Source organism: Mirounga angustirostris, unplaced genomic scaffold (assembly GCF_029215605.1).
Source record: "Mirounga angustirostris isolate CCGP_5_RB_7025 unplaced genomic scaffold, mMirAng1.0.hap1 SCAF_1, whole genome shotgun sequence".
Lineage (NCBI taxonomy): Eukaryota > Metazoa > Chordata > Mammalia > Carnivora > Phocidae > Mirounga > Mirounga angustirostris.
This window is the reverse complement of record NW_026991709.1, coordinates 85,161,150-85,177,388: the sequence shown is the minus strand read 5'-3', so window position 1 is coordinate 85,177,388 and position 16,239 is coordinate 85,161,150. Positions and strand designations below refer to the sequence as shown.

General features: G+C 39.6%; 1 protein-coding gene across 5 annotated transcripts in view; it reads right to left on the bottom strand.

Annotated features, from left to right (window-relative positions):
* Positions 1 to 16,239, bottom strand: part of PEX5L (peroxisomal biogenesis factor 5 like) — a 218,511-nt gene that overhangs the window by 146,774 nt on the left and 55,498 nt on the right. For 3 of the 5 annotated variants that reach the window (XM_045903323.1, XM_045903322.1, XM_045903324.1), the window contains exons 1-2: positions 15,136 to 15,310; positions 13,535 to 13,606 (exon numbers count right to left, since the gene is read on the bottom strand). The exons of 1 other annotated variant lie outside the window; for it this stretch is intronic. In XM_045903323.1, coding sequence (XP_045759279.1) covers positions 13,535 to 13,606; positions 15,136 to 15,228 — 165 coding nt within the window. In that variant the 5' untranslated portion in view covers positions 15,229 to 15,310. Of the gene's footprint in view, positions 1 to 13,534; positions 13,607 to 15,135; positions 15,311 to 16,239 lie in introns of those variants that run through there. One more of the 5 variants, XM_045903319.2, reaches the window with a different exon arrangement.

Here is a 16,239-nt window from a genome sequence, read left to right as displayed (position 1 = left end):
GTACAGGATTTTCTGACAATCCCTTCCTTTCCTTTTTAATTTGATAACCTGTGTCCTGAAAGAAGAAGGGAATGCTGTGGATGGTCACTGCGAAGCCAGGGAAAGTCACAGGGAAAAAAAAAATGCCTAAAGATCACCTTGAGTCAGAATAAGGCAACCACTAAAATGACATTTATAAAAACAAAATATCAATGGGGAAAAGTAAGTGTGGCTTAATGTTACATAAAGAAGCAGATACAAAACAATGCATACTGACTGCAACTCTGCAGAAAATGGAAATTATGCTTGTGACCATGCAAAAAAATGAGAGAGTATGCACAATGAAGAGTCCTTGGGAGCAGGGTGATACTTTCTACTTTGTCCAAAGTTTCCGAAGGAGGTTTGGTATCCTCGTGATGAGCACAGTAAGCAGGGAGAAGGGACCCCGAGGGTGACCATCAGCCCTCCGGCGCTAAGAGGTAAGGGTCCAAAAGGGAGACTGGAGCGCTGCTTTTGGGAGGATGCAGGGATCACGAGGAGCTCAGAGGGGCAGAGGTGTTTTGGGTGAAAGTCCGAAGGGGTGGCAGACTCTCAATCCTCAGACCACTTTTCCAAATGGGCATGCAAAGAAACTGGAGATCTTCCAGCGACCTGGGATAAACTAGCTCTCCTGAATTTCAGCCCGAGAAGAAAGGTCAGCCCCTGTAGGGCAGCTGTCCGGGTGACATTTTCAGAGCATGGCAATCTACTCCCTTAACAGAAAGTTATTCAACAAACGCTAAAGTGGTGAACTTTCTGGTTTTGTTCCGAGCATGGAATTTTTCAAATGTGGTGAGCACGGAGGTAAGTCTAGACACAAAATAAGCATTTAACTGATCATGAGAAGCACTTCAGATACAAGGACTTGAAACACATGTAGCAACCCAAATGCAGTATGTGCCTTTTACTGGTTCCTTTACAAGACTGGCTGGTCCCCTGGCTGCGTCATTCAGCACAGTGCAGTGGCCCATTTGCCCCAGAGGTGGGCATTTCTACTAGGACTGGGCAACTGCCCCTTTTCATAGGTTTGCTTTCGGGTATGTGTGTTTATGGCTATGTATTCACACATTCTCTATCTCTCAGTCATACACATACATATATATATATATATATGTGCTCAAGAATGCTTTTTTTTGAAGGGAGAATATTTCTTTTCCAATGTATCCATCTTAAATTATTTATGCTTTTCTTTAACACATACATCTTTCCTTTACAAATAGAAAGGCTTTCTCAGATTCTACCATGTTACATTATTTTTCCAAGCATGGACAAGATAGTATTGTTACTAATCTATCTAGCTAATGTCTCCCTAAATAGTCAGGAAAGCATGATGGAAAGATAAGCTAACTGTGAACTCCTCGGACCCAGGGCTGCACGTACTGCGGCACATGGCCTAGCTCCTTGAGGTTGCGCCATGAAGCAGACCTGGGTAGAACTCTCTATGCCTTAGTGTGCATTCTGAAATGGGGATAACAGTACCTACATCATGGAGTTGTTGGGAGGATTAAATGAGTTAATATGTATATAAAGTGCTTGCAACAGGGTGTAGTATATAGTAAATGCTACGTAAGTGTTTATTATTAATCTTTTAATAAAAATGGTCTAAGATTAGACAAAGATCAGGTTACTAAGATGTACCTCTTGGTCTCCATCATTTACACTTCCTTTTTGTAACAACCAGGGTCACAGGATTGATTACTGTGTAGGTTCACTTTAATAAATGAGGCTAGGAGGGAATATTTGAAATGTTAGGGACATTCAGATAAAGGACTTAAGATACCTGTCTTAACTCCCTTTCTTTTGTAGGGCTAGGATATGAAAGTTTAATGTCTCTACTAAAATCATAACTGATCCTTTCTTGACCCCACAATTCGAATAATCTAAAACAGTGCTTCTCCAACTACAGTGTGCATAGAAATCCCCTGGAAAGCTTGTTAAAACAGATTTCTGGGTTCCATTCTCAGAAACGCTGATTCAGTCTGGGACTCAGAGTATAAACTGTTAACAAGCTCCACGTGATGCTGATGCTGCTTATCCGTGACCCTCTCTTTGAGTAGCTGGGCTCCAAAAACCATCTTTGGCCATTGTTCCTAAATCCCAAGTCCTGTCGTGGGAATATACTGAATGCTCGGAAGACTCTGGAACTCTTTCAGGACCGTGACTAGGGAAATAATGCACATCGTAGCGTCCCAAATGCTCCCTGGAAGTACTTGGTTCCAGACCAGCTCAGAACTGGCACCGTCAATGCCTACTGACAGAAGGTCCGCACTACACTGTTGGCTTCTTAAGGGCCATGACTGTGTTTATGTCATCTCTGTGTCCCAGCATCTGGCGAACGCTTAGCTAGAAATACACTGCCAGGAAGTTTCTGTGAAATAAATGAGTGAACTGAAAGGTTAGATTATTTCTACTGAAATTTGTATATATTTTAAAGCAGCATCCCATGTATCTTCCCTCAGAAGTTATTTTATTAAGTTACCTCATAATAGAGAAGAATAAAAGACAGTTTAATTTTGCTCATATAGTTTATCTTAGAACCAATTTTTAAACATATGATTCCCTGTTTAATTGTCTTCCATGAATACTGAAAGTTAAATGTCGCCAACATCCCCTGAGCTGGTTCTGCTCTGCTCCCCTGCCTATCACACGGGGGGAAGGGACCTTGGGAAGAGGGTAGAATCAAGCCCCCAATTTTTTAGAACAACAAAAGGTATAAATGTACAAAACACGATTAAACATTTTTCCCTACAACAAAGCCCCAGAAAATACATAGCAAAATTGTTTAGATATCAAATTTCTATAAACAAAAGATTCTGAGGTTTTTCTGTTTCTCCATTTGCTCCCTCTTCTCTTCAGGAACAGGCTTTACTTTTGCTTTTCATTTTTTTCCCTCTTTCATGCCCCCGCCCCCCACATTTTTAGGCCTTAAGAAGTCCTCGTCTACGGAGCCAAGAGAAACCTGTGCTTTCTCTCTCTCCTCTCTTAGCATTTGGATTCGCAAAGGGGAAAGCCTCAGTTGGAACCACAAGGAGGCCTCCTTCCCTCCAATCTACACCTGTTCACTCCTGTGGGAGATATCAGAAGATCTGTGATACCGATGATATACATATACACATATACAGGGCAAAGGCAAAAAGGGAGGAAGAACATTACACACTTGGGATGCTTCAAGTTGTTCAGTATGAATGGGGCGTGGAGTGGAGGTGGCAATGAGTGAGAATAACGGGGTAGTCAGGGGCCAAACTGCATATGGCCTGGAAGTCCAACTGAAGAGTTTGCATTAATTACTTGGGAGACAGTGAGAAGCATCGGTTCTCTCCAGTCTTGGGTGCCCACCACCTACGGGCCGCACGAAGCCAAACAGCGTTGGAGTCCACAGGGCATGTCTTGGATGGCTACTGTGGTTCATAGACCCACAGAGGGATGATTTTAAATCAAGTTCCTCAGAGTTTGGGTGGAAGGATAAGACTGCTCATTCTTTTAGTGAAAAACAAATTGTTTCCTTTTTCATAAAAGTAAGGTTTCCAAGGTTTTCCATCTTTAGCATAAAATTGAAGAGTAAGCCTGTTCATGAGCTTCAATTTGTTTTATTCTGTACTAAACAACTTGATTAAAAAAATCCATCAACTGATGCACCATCACTCGGTAATTTTTTTTCAGAAACGATTCCCATAGTTCACCAAAATTAATGCATCAATTTTGGGGGCACATCTGAAGTTTAAAAATAAAAGCTGGAGTCTAAGGAAGTGATAATTGGACAACCTTTGACTGGAAGAAAATGACTTCCATGCTTAGTGTTTTTCTACAACAAGAGTTCATTAATTATCCACAAATTATACAAATGAGATAATTTTGTTAGAAAAAAAGTGATGAATGAATGTTTTTTTTCTATTCAGAACATCCAACACAAAGCCGAGATGGTACATTCTCTCACCATTTCTTTAATAAGTCACTTATTCATATATTTCAAGAATGAGATCATTTGGCCAAAAAAAAGTTACTATGGTGAGGAATAAATAACAATTGTATTGAATGATCATTTGTGTATGCCTGTGTTCTTCCTAGATCACGAGATAGGAAGGAAGTGGTACTCACTGTGATTGGGGGTAGACCATGTTAAAAATTAATGACTTAAAATGGAAATGACAGAATTGCAGAGCTGTTTTGGAGAAAGGGAAGGAAGCAGTGGAGCATTTAAAAAAAAAAAGGTTTGCAAGAACTGCATTTCTGTCAAAGCTTATATATGCAGTGTCTGAATAAGAGCCACATTCCAGAGGCGGGGATCAGAGAGTGGGGCTGAGCAGAAAGGAAAAGACAGGGTACCGGCGGAAGGCCTGGATGGGAGAGAAACAAAAGCACCAGCACAGAAATGACAAGGTCGCGGCAATGGCAGAGCACAGGCACCCGGGTCCAAAGTCAGAAGAGGAGGAAGAGGAAGTTAAGCTCTTAACTCTCTCTGCTGTTTTAAGTTATCAAAATAAGAAAGGTGGAAATCAGAGGGGGAGACGAACCGTGAGAGACTATGGGCTCCGAGAAACACACTGAGGGTTCTAGAGGGGAGGGGGTGTGGGGATGGGTGAGCCCGGTGATGGGTATTAAGGAGGGCACGTACTGAATGGAGCACTGGGTGTTAATACGCAAACAGTGAATCATGGAACACTACATCAAAAACTAATGATGTACTGTATGGTGACTAACATAACATAATAAAATTAAATTAAAAAAAAGAAAAAAACTTTTTTTTTGGTCTGGTCTGTTTGTTCCTTTGTTATCTTTATTTATCAAATTTTGAATATGTAACATAAATCATTTCAGCATAAATATTTCCACCCACATCTGGTTTTCCAAGCCCTTATGCCAACAGCTGCTGATCCTCCCAGTAATCAGTGAGTTCACCTGTGGGGTTCGCTAGGCCAAGATGCTGGCAGCGCCTCTCAAAGTGGACGGACTGCAAGGCTACGTGTGGCACCCTGGACATGGTCCACGATCCGCACCACCAGCTGAGAGGGCGATGATAAACTGATCCAGGTGGAGAAGACCCCACAGGAGCTGGAGAAATTGAATGCTGCAGCATGGAGGGAACATTTTGCTAATCTTGTTAGGAGTGTCTTAGGATGCAGATTCCACTTTTAAAATCTTGAATGCTGGTACACGGATATATACTAGGAAGTTGTCACAAAGTTGTGAGAAACTCTTTATGAAGTAGGAAGCATCTCATATAAACATCCTCTCACAAAGATCAGACAAGTTTAATGGATTAAAAACCGTGCACTTGAAATACACACTTCTCTCGAGTGATTTTTCTGGCTTGCCTGATATATTTAGCTGACCAGCAGGAGGGAACATAGAAGAAAGGATAAGGAGCTTAATTTAGGAATGCAGTTATCGGGATAGATGAATGACCCCAAGACTGGGGGCTGCACACCTGACTTCTAATATTTCCTATGATATAAAATAACCTGGTGACACGGTCAAGCTACCTCCCTACTCTGAAACTCATTTAACTTATTTTGATAGAAAGAGACCAATATAATTAAATTTCTTAGCAGTAGCACCCTTTCATTGAACAAAGCCTGTCTGTACACCTAGCGGCTGACTTGCTCTCTAAGGGGCGCGCCTCATCATAGACAGTGTCGCCCCCCAGCCCCCCATTCACAGTGTCCAGAATGGGTCCCGCAGAGCACCGTCTGAAAGCCACAGGATTCGATTATCTAAAGTTCCTAACAGCTCTGATGTCTATGGTTCTCCTACGGATCAGACGAACCTACTTAAAACACCACCAAAAACCCAAAACAAAACCAGAAACAAGCCAGTAAAAGCACAATATAAATCTTCCACAGCGAAAGGCTGAATGGTTTCTTTTCAAGTTGTATTCCAAACGGCTGAGTCTGCTTTTAAATATTACCATCTCTGGCTGTTATTTTCATATATCACATCATTTTTACACTCAGCATGTCAGCTCATGTCATTTCAATTTTGCATTTATTTTCTCACTGACTAAACATGCTGCCAGCACTTTTCCCCATTAGATTCGAAAGAAAAAAGGGGCTATTTGAATATAACCGAACATCTATATTTTTCCAACTTGAAAGTCCAGTTTTTCATCTCACGTCACATGTAATGAACATAGGCTGCACATCAATACTTTAAAGATATGTGGTGCATACATATTTCTTGAACTTGAGGTGGTAATTCATGGTCTCTCTCTTGGTGATTATAGTTTTTAACCGACCCCTGTGATTTTCATGACTGTTTAGAAAACTGGGAAAGATGAAAGTTGGTGCTTGCTATTCACCAATGCTGGTTACTTGTTTACTCACTGAGATGCAAGCAAACGGGGCAAGAAAAGGTAGTAAAAGTCCTGCATAGGCGGAAATATCAGGTTCAGAGAGGCTAATTTTCCCCAGGGAACAACACTATCATGTGACCATACATGTTTTCATTCAGATTTAATTCAGATTCTTGTCTGTGAAAGCCTTGCTCTTACCACCATGTAAGGACTCTGTTATATCCAATGTCCAATGCTTGCCATGGCAGAGGGGCCAGCACTGCTGAAAATGCACCAACCTAGGGCACCTGCACGGCATCTTCCAGAAGGCGTGTACAGTATTCGTACTAGTAACACAGCAGGAAGAAGCAAAGTGAAAATGCGATGCTACAACCGGCTGGACATCCGGGAAGCGGGAGCTGCTGGTGAAAGAACATGAGACAAGGCAGAGGTGGCCTGGACAGGGCTCTCCAGGGGGGCGTCCCCATTTGAACCTCACAATAGACATCTGAGCCAGATGGTGTTATTCCATTTTATAGATGAAGAAACGGCGACTCAGAGAACTTCAATTTCTCACTCTAGTGTCTTCTGCTTCATAAGCGGCGGAGTGGAGATTAGAAAGTAGGAGGACGGCCTCCTACTTCAGGTCTCTCTTGCTTGTCTCTGGGTCACTCTGTAGGGAGTGACTGTCTAGACCTTCTGGCCTTCTACCTTCACTTCTCCGTAACGTGTCCGAAGACTACAAAATGAAGCAAGTAGGTCTACCCTTTTTGCTTTTCCTAGAGTCAGAGGTGAGACTTAGGTGAATTGGTACTATTGGATTGAAATGCATGAAGTTAAACAAACACAGATAAACTCACCATCGTGAGTTTACAAGGAAAAGATAAAGATATTCCCCTTGTCGTGCTTCCTCCACCCCCGCCAAATTACCAGTAACTCAGAACTATTTTTATATTGCTTGACAAAATTAGGAAATATTTAGCAATAAAACACAGGGTGAGCATGCCCCTATTGCAGTAATTTTTCTACTCAACCTAGGGGAAAAACTTGTCCCCTTCCTTGTACAGTATTTATGATGATAAATCGCTTTGCAGCTGAGACAGCACTGCTTGGACCACAGTAGTGAATCTTTTGTTTACTACAATGCTGATTTCAGAGAGACAGCAGATTTGAATGGCTTCGGTCTCTCTCATCACAAGTAAGTATGTCTTATTTTCATTGAATCATTTCTCATCTATCAGTCTTGCCCAGGGAAAACGCTAATAAGCCTATGTCTGCTCTGAGAGGAATGAGGGCAACTGCAACTGCTTCATCCTTTCAGTGTCTTGGAGTATTCTGCTTCGGAATCTCCAGGCTGACCAGATGGTCTCTCTTCTGTAACTCTAGAGGGGTTTCTGTTCTTGCTGACCAATACTGTCACTAAGAAGATACTCCAGGAGAGTATTATACATGATACCAAGAGACAGGGTCTCATGCTTTATAAATCCCCTCAGAGGTAAATAGGATCCGAATTATATTTAAATTTAAGTCACTATATTGATATGGCAAAGAAAGCACTGGCCAGATGGTGCTGAGTACAAAGCAGTGACACATAACATTCCCATCCCTTTACTATTTATGAGTCCAAGACTCATGTCGTCTGCTTAGATGGTGATATGACCACACTATCTGATAATACCAGAGGGAAGTCGAGTATCCTTTCGCGCTCATCTGTTTTTCTCATTCTTCCATTTTCATTTCATGACGGCCCGTATCTTCCTCTTTAGGATTCATTCCCACAATGGCCACTAGGATAGAATTGCTATCCCACTCAAATGCCTCTGTGTTATTGAAAACACAAGGGGGTGGCTATACTTGGTTTCTTCTTTTCCTTTAGAGAAAAATCACAGAAATTCTAGTTTCCATTGCTTTCTGTTCAGCCTTCTATGAATTTAAAAGGACACTCTCAGAAAGGTGTTGGGCTTAAGAAAGGCATGTGTTGTTTCTCTCCTTGGTGCTTTTCATGCCTCCTCCCTGAGGAGGCTTTGTAGGGAAGGGAAGAGGAACTGGATGTTAACAACCTTTTAGCTCTAATTCTGTATACATTTACTTTGAAGCCATTCCTCTCCTAACAGAGCCACAGGGGCCAAGAGGGAAGTAAACAGTTAAGGAGTGTTTATGGAAAAGGTTATCCCTGTGGGGGTTCAATAAATACATAGCGGCCAATTAGGATACTTCCAGCATATGATTATTTTATATAATTAGAACACTGGAGCAAAACAGCTGAAGACCCACCTATGGGATGACCACTAATGGGCAACTGTAGGGAGCTATGTGGAATCATAGAAGGAGCACTGGACCGAATGTCAGGAGGGAAGGCTGGCTTCCAGGGCTCTCTCTGTACCTAACCAGGACTCAGGGCAACTCGATTCACCTTTCTAGACCTCAATATTCCTCTTTGCTAAATTGTGATTGTGGGGTAGTAGGGACTGAATGTTTGTGTCCCTTCCCCACAAATTCATATGTTGAAGCCTTAACCCCCAGTGTGACTGTATTTGGAGATAGGGCCTGCAAGAAGGTGGTAAAGGTTAAATGAGTCAGTAAGGGTAGAGCCCTAATAAGAGGAAGTGACTCCAGAGCTCTTTCTCCTTGCATATGAGAACACAGTGAGAAGCTGGCCATCTACAAGCCCAGATGAGAGCTTTCATCAGAAACCGGCCATACCAGCACCTTGATCTTGGACCTCCCAGCCTCCAGAACTATGAGAAATGTCTGTTGTTTAAGCCATCCAGTCTATGATAGTTCATATGGTGGGCATAACAGACCAATACAGTGGTTAGGACTCGCTAATTAAAAATGGCATAATGATTTACAGTTTATAAAGTACTTTTACAGATTTTATCCTCTCAGGAAAAACTCTAGGAGATGGTAAGAGCAGAATATTATTTTACAAAAAGAAATACCTCAGACTGATTCAAGATCACAAGGGCACTGAGTAGAATTTAGTCAAACTACAAATCTGGATCTTAAAAGGCACCACTGGGTATAAATGGCTGTGGTTTTCTTGTTTTCAAACATTTTGTTGGATGTCTATGAATTCCAGTTTTTAGATTTCCAGGTAATGCTTGGTTGAAGAATGTCGAATTTATCACAAGTCAGGTATATTTTTTTCCCTTCAGAACTACAACAATTGTTTCCTTTAACCCAGTGGTTCTCAAAATGTGACCTCGGACCAGCAGTGGGAGCTAAGGACTTAGAAATGCAAATTCTCGGGCCCTACCCCTGACCTATAGAATCAGAAATTCTGGGGGTGGCCCCCCCGCCCTTAACCTATGTTCTAACAAGCCCTCCAGGGGATTCTGAGGCTGCTAGGATTTGAGAACCACTGCTCTGATCTCTGTACACTTGTTCCCCTTGTAACTGGCTGACATTTGACATTTCCCCACCTTACTGCACTGAAGGATATGCAGCTGCAACTCTGTGTCCTATAACCAACTGGATTCATGACATACTGTTAAAACCACTTTTGAAATGTTTGAACCTGTGAGCGTATCCTTGATCTAATTATAATATTCCATAATTTTGTGTTACCCTTTGTTAACATACATCCATTAAGCTAACTTGGAATTTGAAAACATTTTAGAAGAAAGGTCATCTTGGTCCAGCATATCATAACTTGATACTAAGTTGACTCTATTCTAATTAAAAATAGTAATTTAAAATAGAATGAATTTATTATTTAAAGTAGAAAATATTTTTAATCCCTTACTCAAGGTACTTGACCATCTACTCCCTGACTCCCATCCTTAAAATCTCAGTAACTTCAAAAGGAAATTCATTTGTACATGAAATCTATTCCTAAACAATATCCACCCCTCCCTCCAATCAGGAAAGAACATTTTAATGAATAATAAAAATGATCTGAAATATATATTTAAAATTTCTCTTTTAATATTTGTTCTGGAAAGCCAAACACACAATTTATTAATTACATACATTTGTTATAATTATATGTAATAATTGTATAATTATATAACATATTCTATAAATAATGAAATATATATATATTTGTGTCAAACATCTGGGGTTTAGAGGCATTAAGATTTTAATCTAATATGCTTCCTTTGATAGCTTTCCTATGCTTGAAGTTTGAAAACTCTAGGGATTTCTGGTGGAAAATATGGACTCCAATGCCAATGTCATACATCTATATTTAAATGACTATATATGGGTGTGTATATGTGTGATTATACCTGGCACCTGTTACTTTAGGACAGGTGAATTCTGTCTAGAGAATTCTGTGAACATTTTCATATGAATTTCAAATAAATTTTGCAAATAACATTTGACAAAGAGAGAAGCACAATATTGCCTTTGAAGAATAAAACCTTACACATTTCCAAAATCACTTTTTCTCAGGTAGAAATAACATAGAAATCACCTTTAACCCCCTTGAATGGAGCGGCCAGGGAGAACAAAATCCACATACTCTGTGCTGCTTCTGTTATTAGTTTGCTTATATAAGCAAAACTGTGAGCTTTCTGTGGGAGTACAAGTCTTGCAAGTCACACGACTGATAAAACAGCATATAGCTTGCACAGCATTTGTAGAACGACAGTTTCTGAATGACAGATTTAATGAGATTAGTAGACTTCTGCCCAGCACAGCACTCCAACTATTTTATTTATCTTCTCTAGATTTTCTTTTGGCAGCACTTACTGAAAAAGCTATTTGCAATTATATGAAGATTGACTAACAAATATCTACCATGTTTCTAAAAAGATACGGAAAGAATAAACTGAACATAAAGATTCCTCCCCAAATATATAATATCTATGAAATGAAGCAATAGTAAACGAATGTGTTTTACACACATAAACACATACACACTTTTAATGACGCTCTCTTAAGCGTACAAAGAATTTTTTGTAGTATTATCAAGACTAATTAGAGTCTTATCCTAAATATTTTACTTCGAGGTATCAACACTGTCATTGTTTCAACCTAGGATTTGATCACATCATCAGCAGGTAAACCTTCCCCAAAAGGAAGGACTAGTCTTACTGCCAACAGCAAATGCGAAAGCCAACTCATATTCATAATGACTCGTCTTTTAAAATGTGTTTTGACATGAATGACTCAGCAAAGCTCGGTCACTGCCAACTGGTGCAGTGACACTGGGGGAAACATGATTAACTACAGAGGCAAACAATGACTGGGCAAGTCAAATCCTCCCTCCTTTGATCCAGGTAAGAAAAGCATTACTTTCTGAAACAGAAGGAAAGTTGGTTCTCTTAGCAGTTAATAAAATGTGTTTGGGGACAACAACATAAATGTTGTGCAAGCTACCATGAGAGAAAAAGAACAATGACTCCCTTGGGCTTTCCATTCCAAAGATCTCAACGTATACTTTTATGGTTTTCTCTATCCCAAAACTTAGTTAAAACAAACAAAAAAAGCTTTAGGCAAAAAAAAAAAAAAAAAAAAGCAAGCAGCCTTTGAGGGTAGGATGATACTAAGAAAGTGCAAAAAAGAATAAACGTTTAACTTCTACATGATTAAGGAAGAAATAAAAAAAATAACTTACTTTTCCTTTTAATAGAGAAATGGATAGGTATGTGTGTTCTCATAATATACTCAATTGTATTTTACTAGTTCATTCACTGGGTGGGTCCCGTCCTTGATTGAGAATGCCAGTCTAGGGATAGGATCTGTGGGAGATGGAGATTTGTGCCCCAAGTAATTAATCTGGCATAGTTAAAATGATAGCTAAGAGCCCAGCAGAGCACTTGAGCTCTAGCTCCACTGATCTCATTAACCAAACTGACAATTTGGCGTTAAGCAGAAATACAGGGCCAAATTCCTCGCCAACCTCTGCCCCCCGCCCCCCAATTTACTCAGGAGCAGGAGAGTGAAGATAAGGCAAGTAAAAAGAATTCAAAGGCAGTTTGAGTGGATACTGTAAGACAACCTATTTTCTACCTCTGGGGAGGTGTTTTGTTTGGTGAGTTCTCCCCCAGAAGACCACTTCAGTTACCCTCAGTTATTCTAGACCTAAGAAGCAAGTCTCTAACTCCTCTTTTTTCTGATTGCTCTCTTCTGATGGTCATTTTTCTTTTTTCTTTTTTTTTCAGAAATAAACACAATGGCTCCTTTAATGCAATCGTCACGATGCAAAACAATTACGAGATTGTTCAAATTCCACTTGCCTTTCTGCAACTTGCTGACTGCTTTCTTTCTAACCTCTTCATCGACGCAGACTCCTTTGAATTATTTCTCAGTCTCTACCTGAGCTTACATCACCCTCAGAATCGGTGCCACTTACACCTTAAATAGGTGTGCAGTTATCTTGTCTCCTTGATAATTAACAAAGACATTGAGGGCCAATGCCAATTCAGTGGCATTAGTTGGATACCTTCCATTACCTGATATCATTGTTTATGGTCTATTAAGCAGTTTTCATTTCACCTTATGGGCCCATATAAAATCCAAGCTAGCTGTTTCTCAAATTACAGGCAGTATTAAAGAGTATTAAGTAGCTTCTTCTTTTTATATTTTTAAAATAGTCTTTAAATTTATTGCAGATATTCTGATAAAGTAAATTGGGCAATATATATGTTTTTAGCTTCTCAGTTTTTTTAGTCTTTTACCCACCTCCCCTTAAAGCATACTCATTGTTTAACACTAACGGTAGCTTTCTCATTTTCAAAATAACTTACTTTTTGATTCTTATTTAAATTTTTTTCTAACCAAATTATCACTGTATTGATTCATTTTTCACTGGGGAATGTAGTTTTCCAAAAGTTCTCTGATCTTGTTCTGCTTTATTTTTCATCGTTCTTACATACAGAACATGCATGTTGACAGCATGCAGAAGTCAGTGGGTCTGAGGGATCATATAGGGAGGCTTAGTGACTCTCAAAATCTATCTCGTTATGCAGGCCTCCGCTGGACAGGCTAATAATGCAGCCACCAGGGCACGGCTGAACACTCAAAGGGCTTCAGCTGTCAAAGGTCTACAGTGTGGGCGCCTGGGTGGCTCAGTCATTAAGCGTCTCCCTTCGGTTCAGGTCATGATCCCAGGGTCCTGGGATCGAGTCCCACATCGGGCTCCCTGCTCTGCGGGAAGCCTGCTTCCCCCTCTCCCACTCCCCTTGCTTGTGTTGCTGCTCTGGCTATGTCTCTCTCTGTCAAATAAATAAATAAAATCTTAAAAAAAAAAAAGGTCTACAGTGCGACAGTAGAAAATGTATGGAAGGGTTCACTTACCTGCTTGTGATCAACAATTATTTCGAGGTCTTCATCACTGCTTAGTTTTCCATATCCTTTTTCTTTACTTTTCTTGTGAAAGAATAATTTTAAATGATCATTTAGTTTCTTTCCATTAATAAGGTTAACTCCCACTTAATACTTTTTAAAGATTAAAGTCTTTACTTAGCCTTGTTCACTAGTCATAATACATCATTCTCTATGTCAGTCTCTCACGGACAACAGCAAAATTTTTGTTGTTAAATTATGGGCTTATAATGAACTCATCAAGTATTTCTGCTTAGCCTCTCCTATCCAAATTATACCTTTAATCCTTTTCTGAATATTGTTATGCTTTTTTTCAATTTTGTAGTTTCAAAACAGATTCTTTAATACTTTGAGAGAGATAGACAATTCCCTTAAGAGTCCCAGCCCATTTTTCTTCAAGACTGAAACTGCATTTAGTAATTATAGTATACTTAAGACTTCAACTATTAAATGTTTATTTTAATCCATTTTATATTTTAAAGAATAAGACAAGCATTATACAACTCAGATAATGAATCTTCAGATTTTCTACATTTGCTTATAAATCCGATGAAAACTAACACTGGAAAAAACAACTCAAATCATTTTTAAAAGATGAGTAAAATAATTTTCAAAATTAGGTAGTTTGAAAAGTTGGAAGAATACAGACCATTTTTAAAAAATGCACTCTACTGACATTTTGTCTCCACCCCCCACCCCCGCCCCATGACCTATCCCCATCTACCTTCCTCATAGCAAAAATTGTAAAGTTAGAAAAGGTCATAGATCATTTTAACCATTTCACTGTTGTGCTACAGGAGAAAGATAATACTTCTGAGTCTTTTTTTTTTTTTCTTTCTCCCAATGTGCTGGCTGATAGGAATGACAGAAATGACAGATTCCTTCTTCATAATTTCAGAAATCATAGTACCTCTGTAGAGGACCAGCAAGAAAAGGAAAATAAAATCCACTACATACTTAGCTGTAGTCCAAGGTTATTATTATTAAAAAAAAACAAAAACCAAAAAACAAACACAACCCTTGCTTTAGGTATTAACTACATCAACGAGAATTAAGGGGACTAAGAAATATTTGTTTGCATCCATTATGCCATATTAGGATACCCATCTCATTGAGGGAAGAACTATATCCTTCAGTGAACTTGATGTAAGTCTTCTTTACCCTGAGGGACACAATTCTTGTCTATTTTTTCCCCTTCCTCCCCAATAAACATACCTCCTATTTTTTTTTTATTTTTTTTCCTGTAATAAAGAGATTTCTGAATCTTCAAGTATTAGGATGCATAAATAAAATCTGAATTCTAATTCATATATTAATGAATTTAGCCACTTAGAACAGAACAGACGTCCGCAGTATTTCTCTCTATTATTATTTTTCTCCTCATTTGAGGTTCCATTTCAGGATTGATGGAAAACAAAAAGAACAGGGTTGGTTTCAATCAAGTTGACTTCCTTCCTATCACTTTGTTTTTGTATCCTCTTAGTCTACTACGGGTTGCCATAAGATACTGTCCAGAGACCCTCTAATGCAAAACATTTAGAAATGCCTTTCCAAATATTGATCTGTATACGTACCAAGTAGCTCATTTGCATGACCCGATTTCTGGACAAAAGGACATTAAGTAGAGATGGAATGTGGGTCCTTCCATCCATTTCACTGTCAGACATCCCAGAATTCTTTGCACCAGTGGCAGTGGTTTCATTGCCAGAACTTGCTGACCAAAGAACCACAGATCTTGCCCAGCAACAGTATTTATAATGTATGACAATAACCGAGGTATCCCTGAATCATTGTCTTGACTTTGTAAACATTGTGAGATTTTTGGCTAGCATAAAAAACCATTGGAAGTAAAATTTCTTCCTTTCTAACTTATTTTTATCCTAGCACTTCTAGGTTCCCTGACTACTGTTCTAGTTTAATGCTGTTGAAAACACCCCATCTATTATTAATTACATACATTTTTATATTTCATCCTACGGATATGAACTATTCAGCCTCTTTGCCATAAAAGCTCTCAATTTTCCCTTTTTAATGCACCACCCCAGAATTTCTTTCTAAGTGATGAAAAATCACTGCTAACTGATATAACAATGTCTGCATTCACCAAACATAATTCAAGACTGCAGTTCTACCACTACCAAATTCCACCTTTCCAATTTAATCCCAACTCCTTATCTGATTTAGGAGTATGTTTTCCTGGGAAGAGGCTAGGTCAGGGAAGGAGATTATAACCACAACTACTCTAAGTAGAAGTTGGCATTTTCCAAGAGTGGGAGGAGGCATTTAGAGCTCTGATTTTGTATTTAAGCCCCAGTCTCCAAACAGCACACAACTGTACAGAGTCAGAAGCCATATAGTTTTACTCTAGAGTTAAGCAATATTTTCTAGTTCACCCCATAACCCCTGGGGGATTAATCCTTTTCTAAGCCATAATGGTTATTCGCTCACTTACTGCTTATTTCTAGTGCGAGCACAATCCTCTTTCAAGCACTCAGCTTCCCACTTTGACTGCTTAGCTCAGCCAGCCCAGGCAGAGATCTTCAGCTCTCCTCCCTCCTCCCAGCCAGGAATCCCTGTCTTCTATCTATGCACTTTTGTCAAGCACAGAAAGCAACTCCATAGTTCCTGCGTGGTCTTTCCCATTAGCCAAAGGACTGAACTAGAAGGAGAGAGAAAGC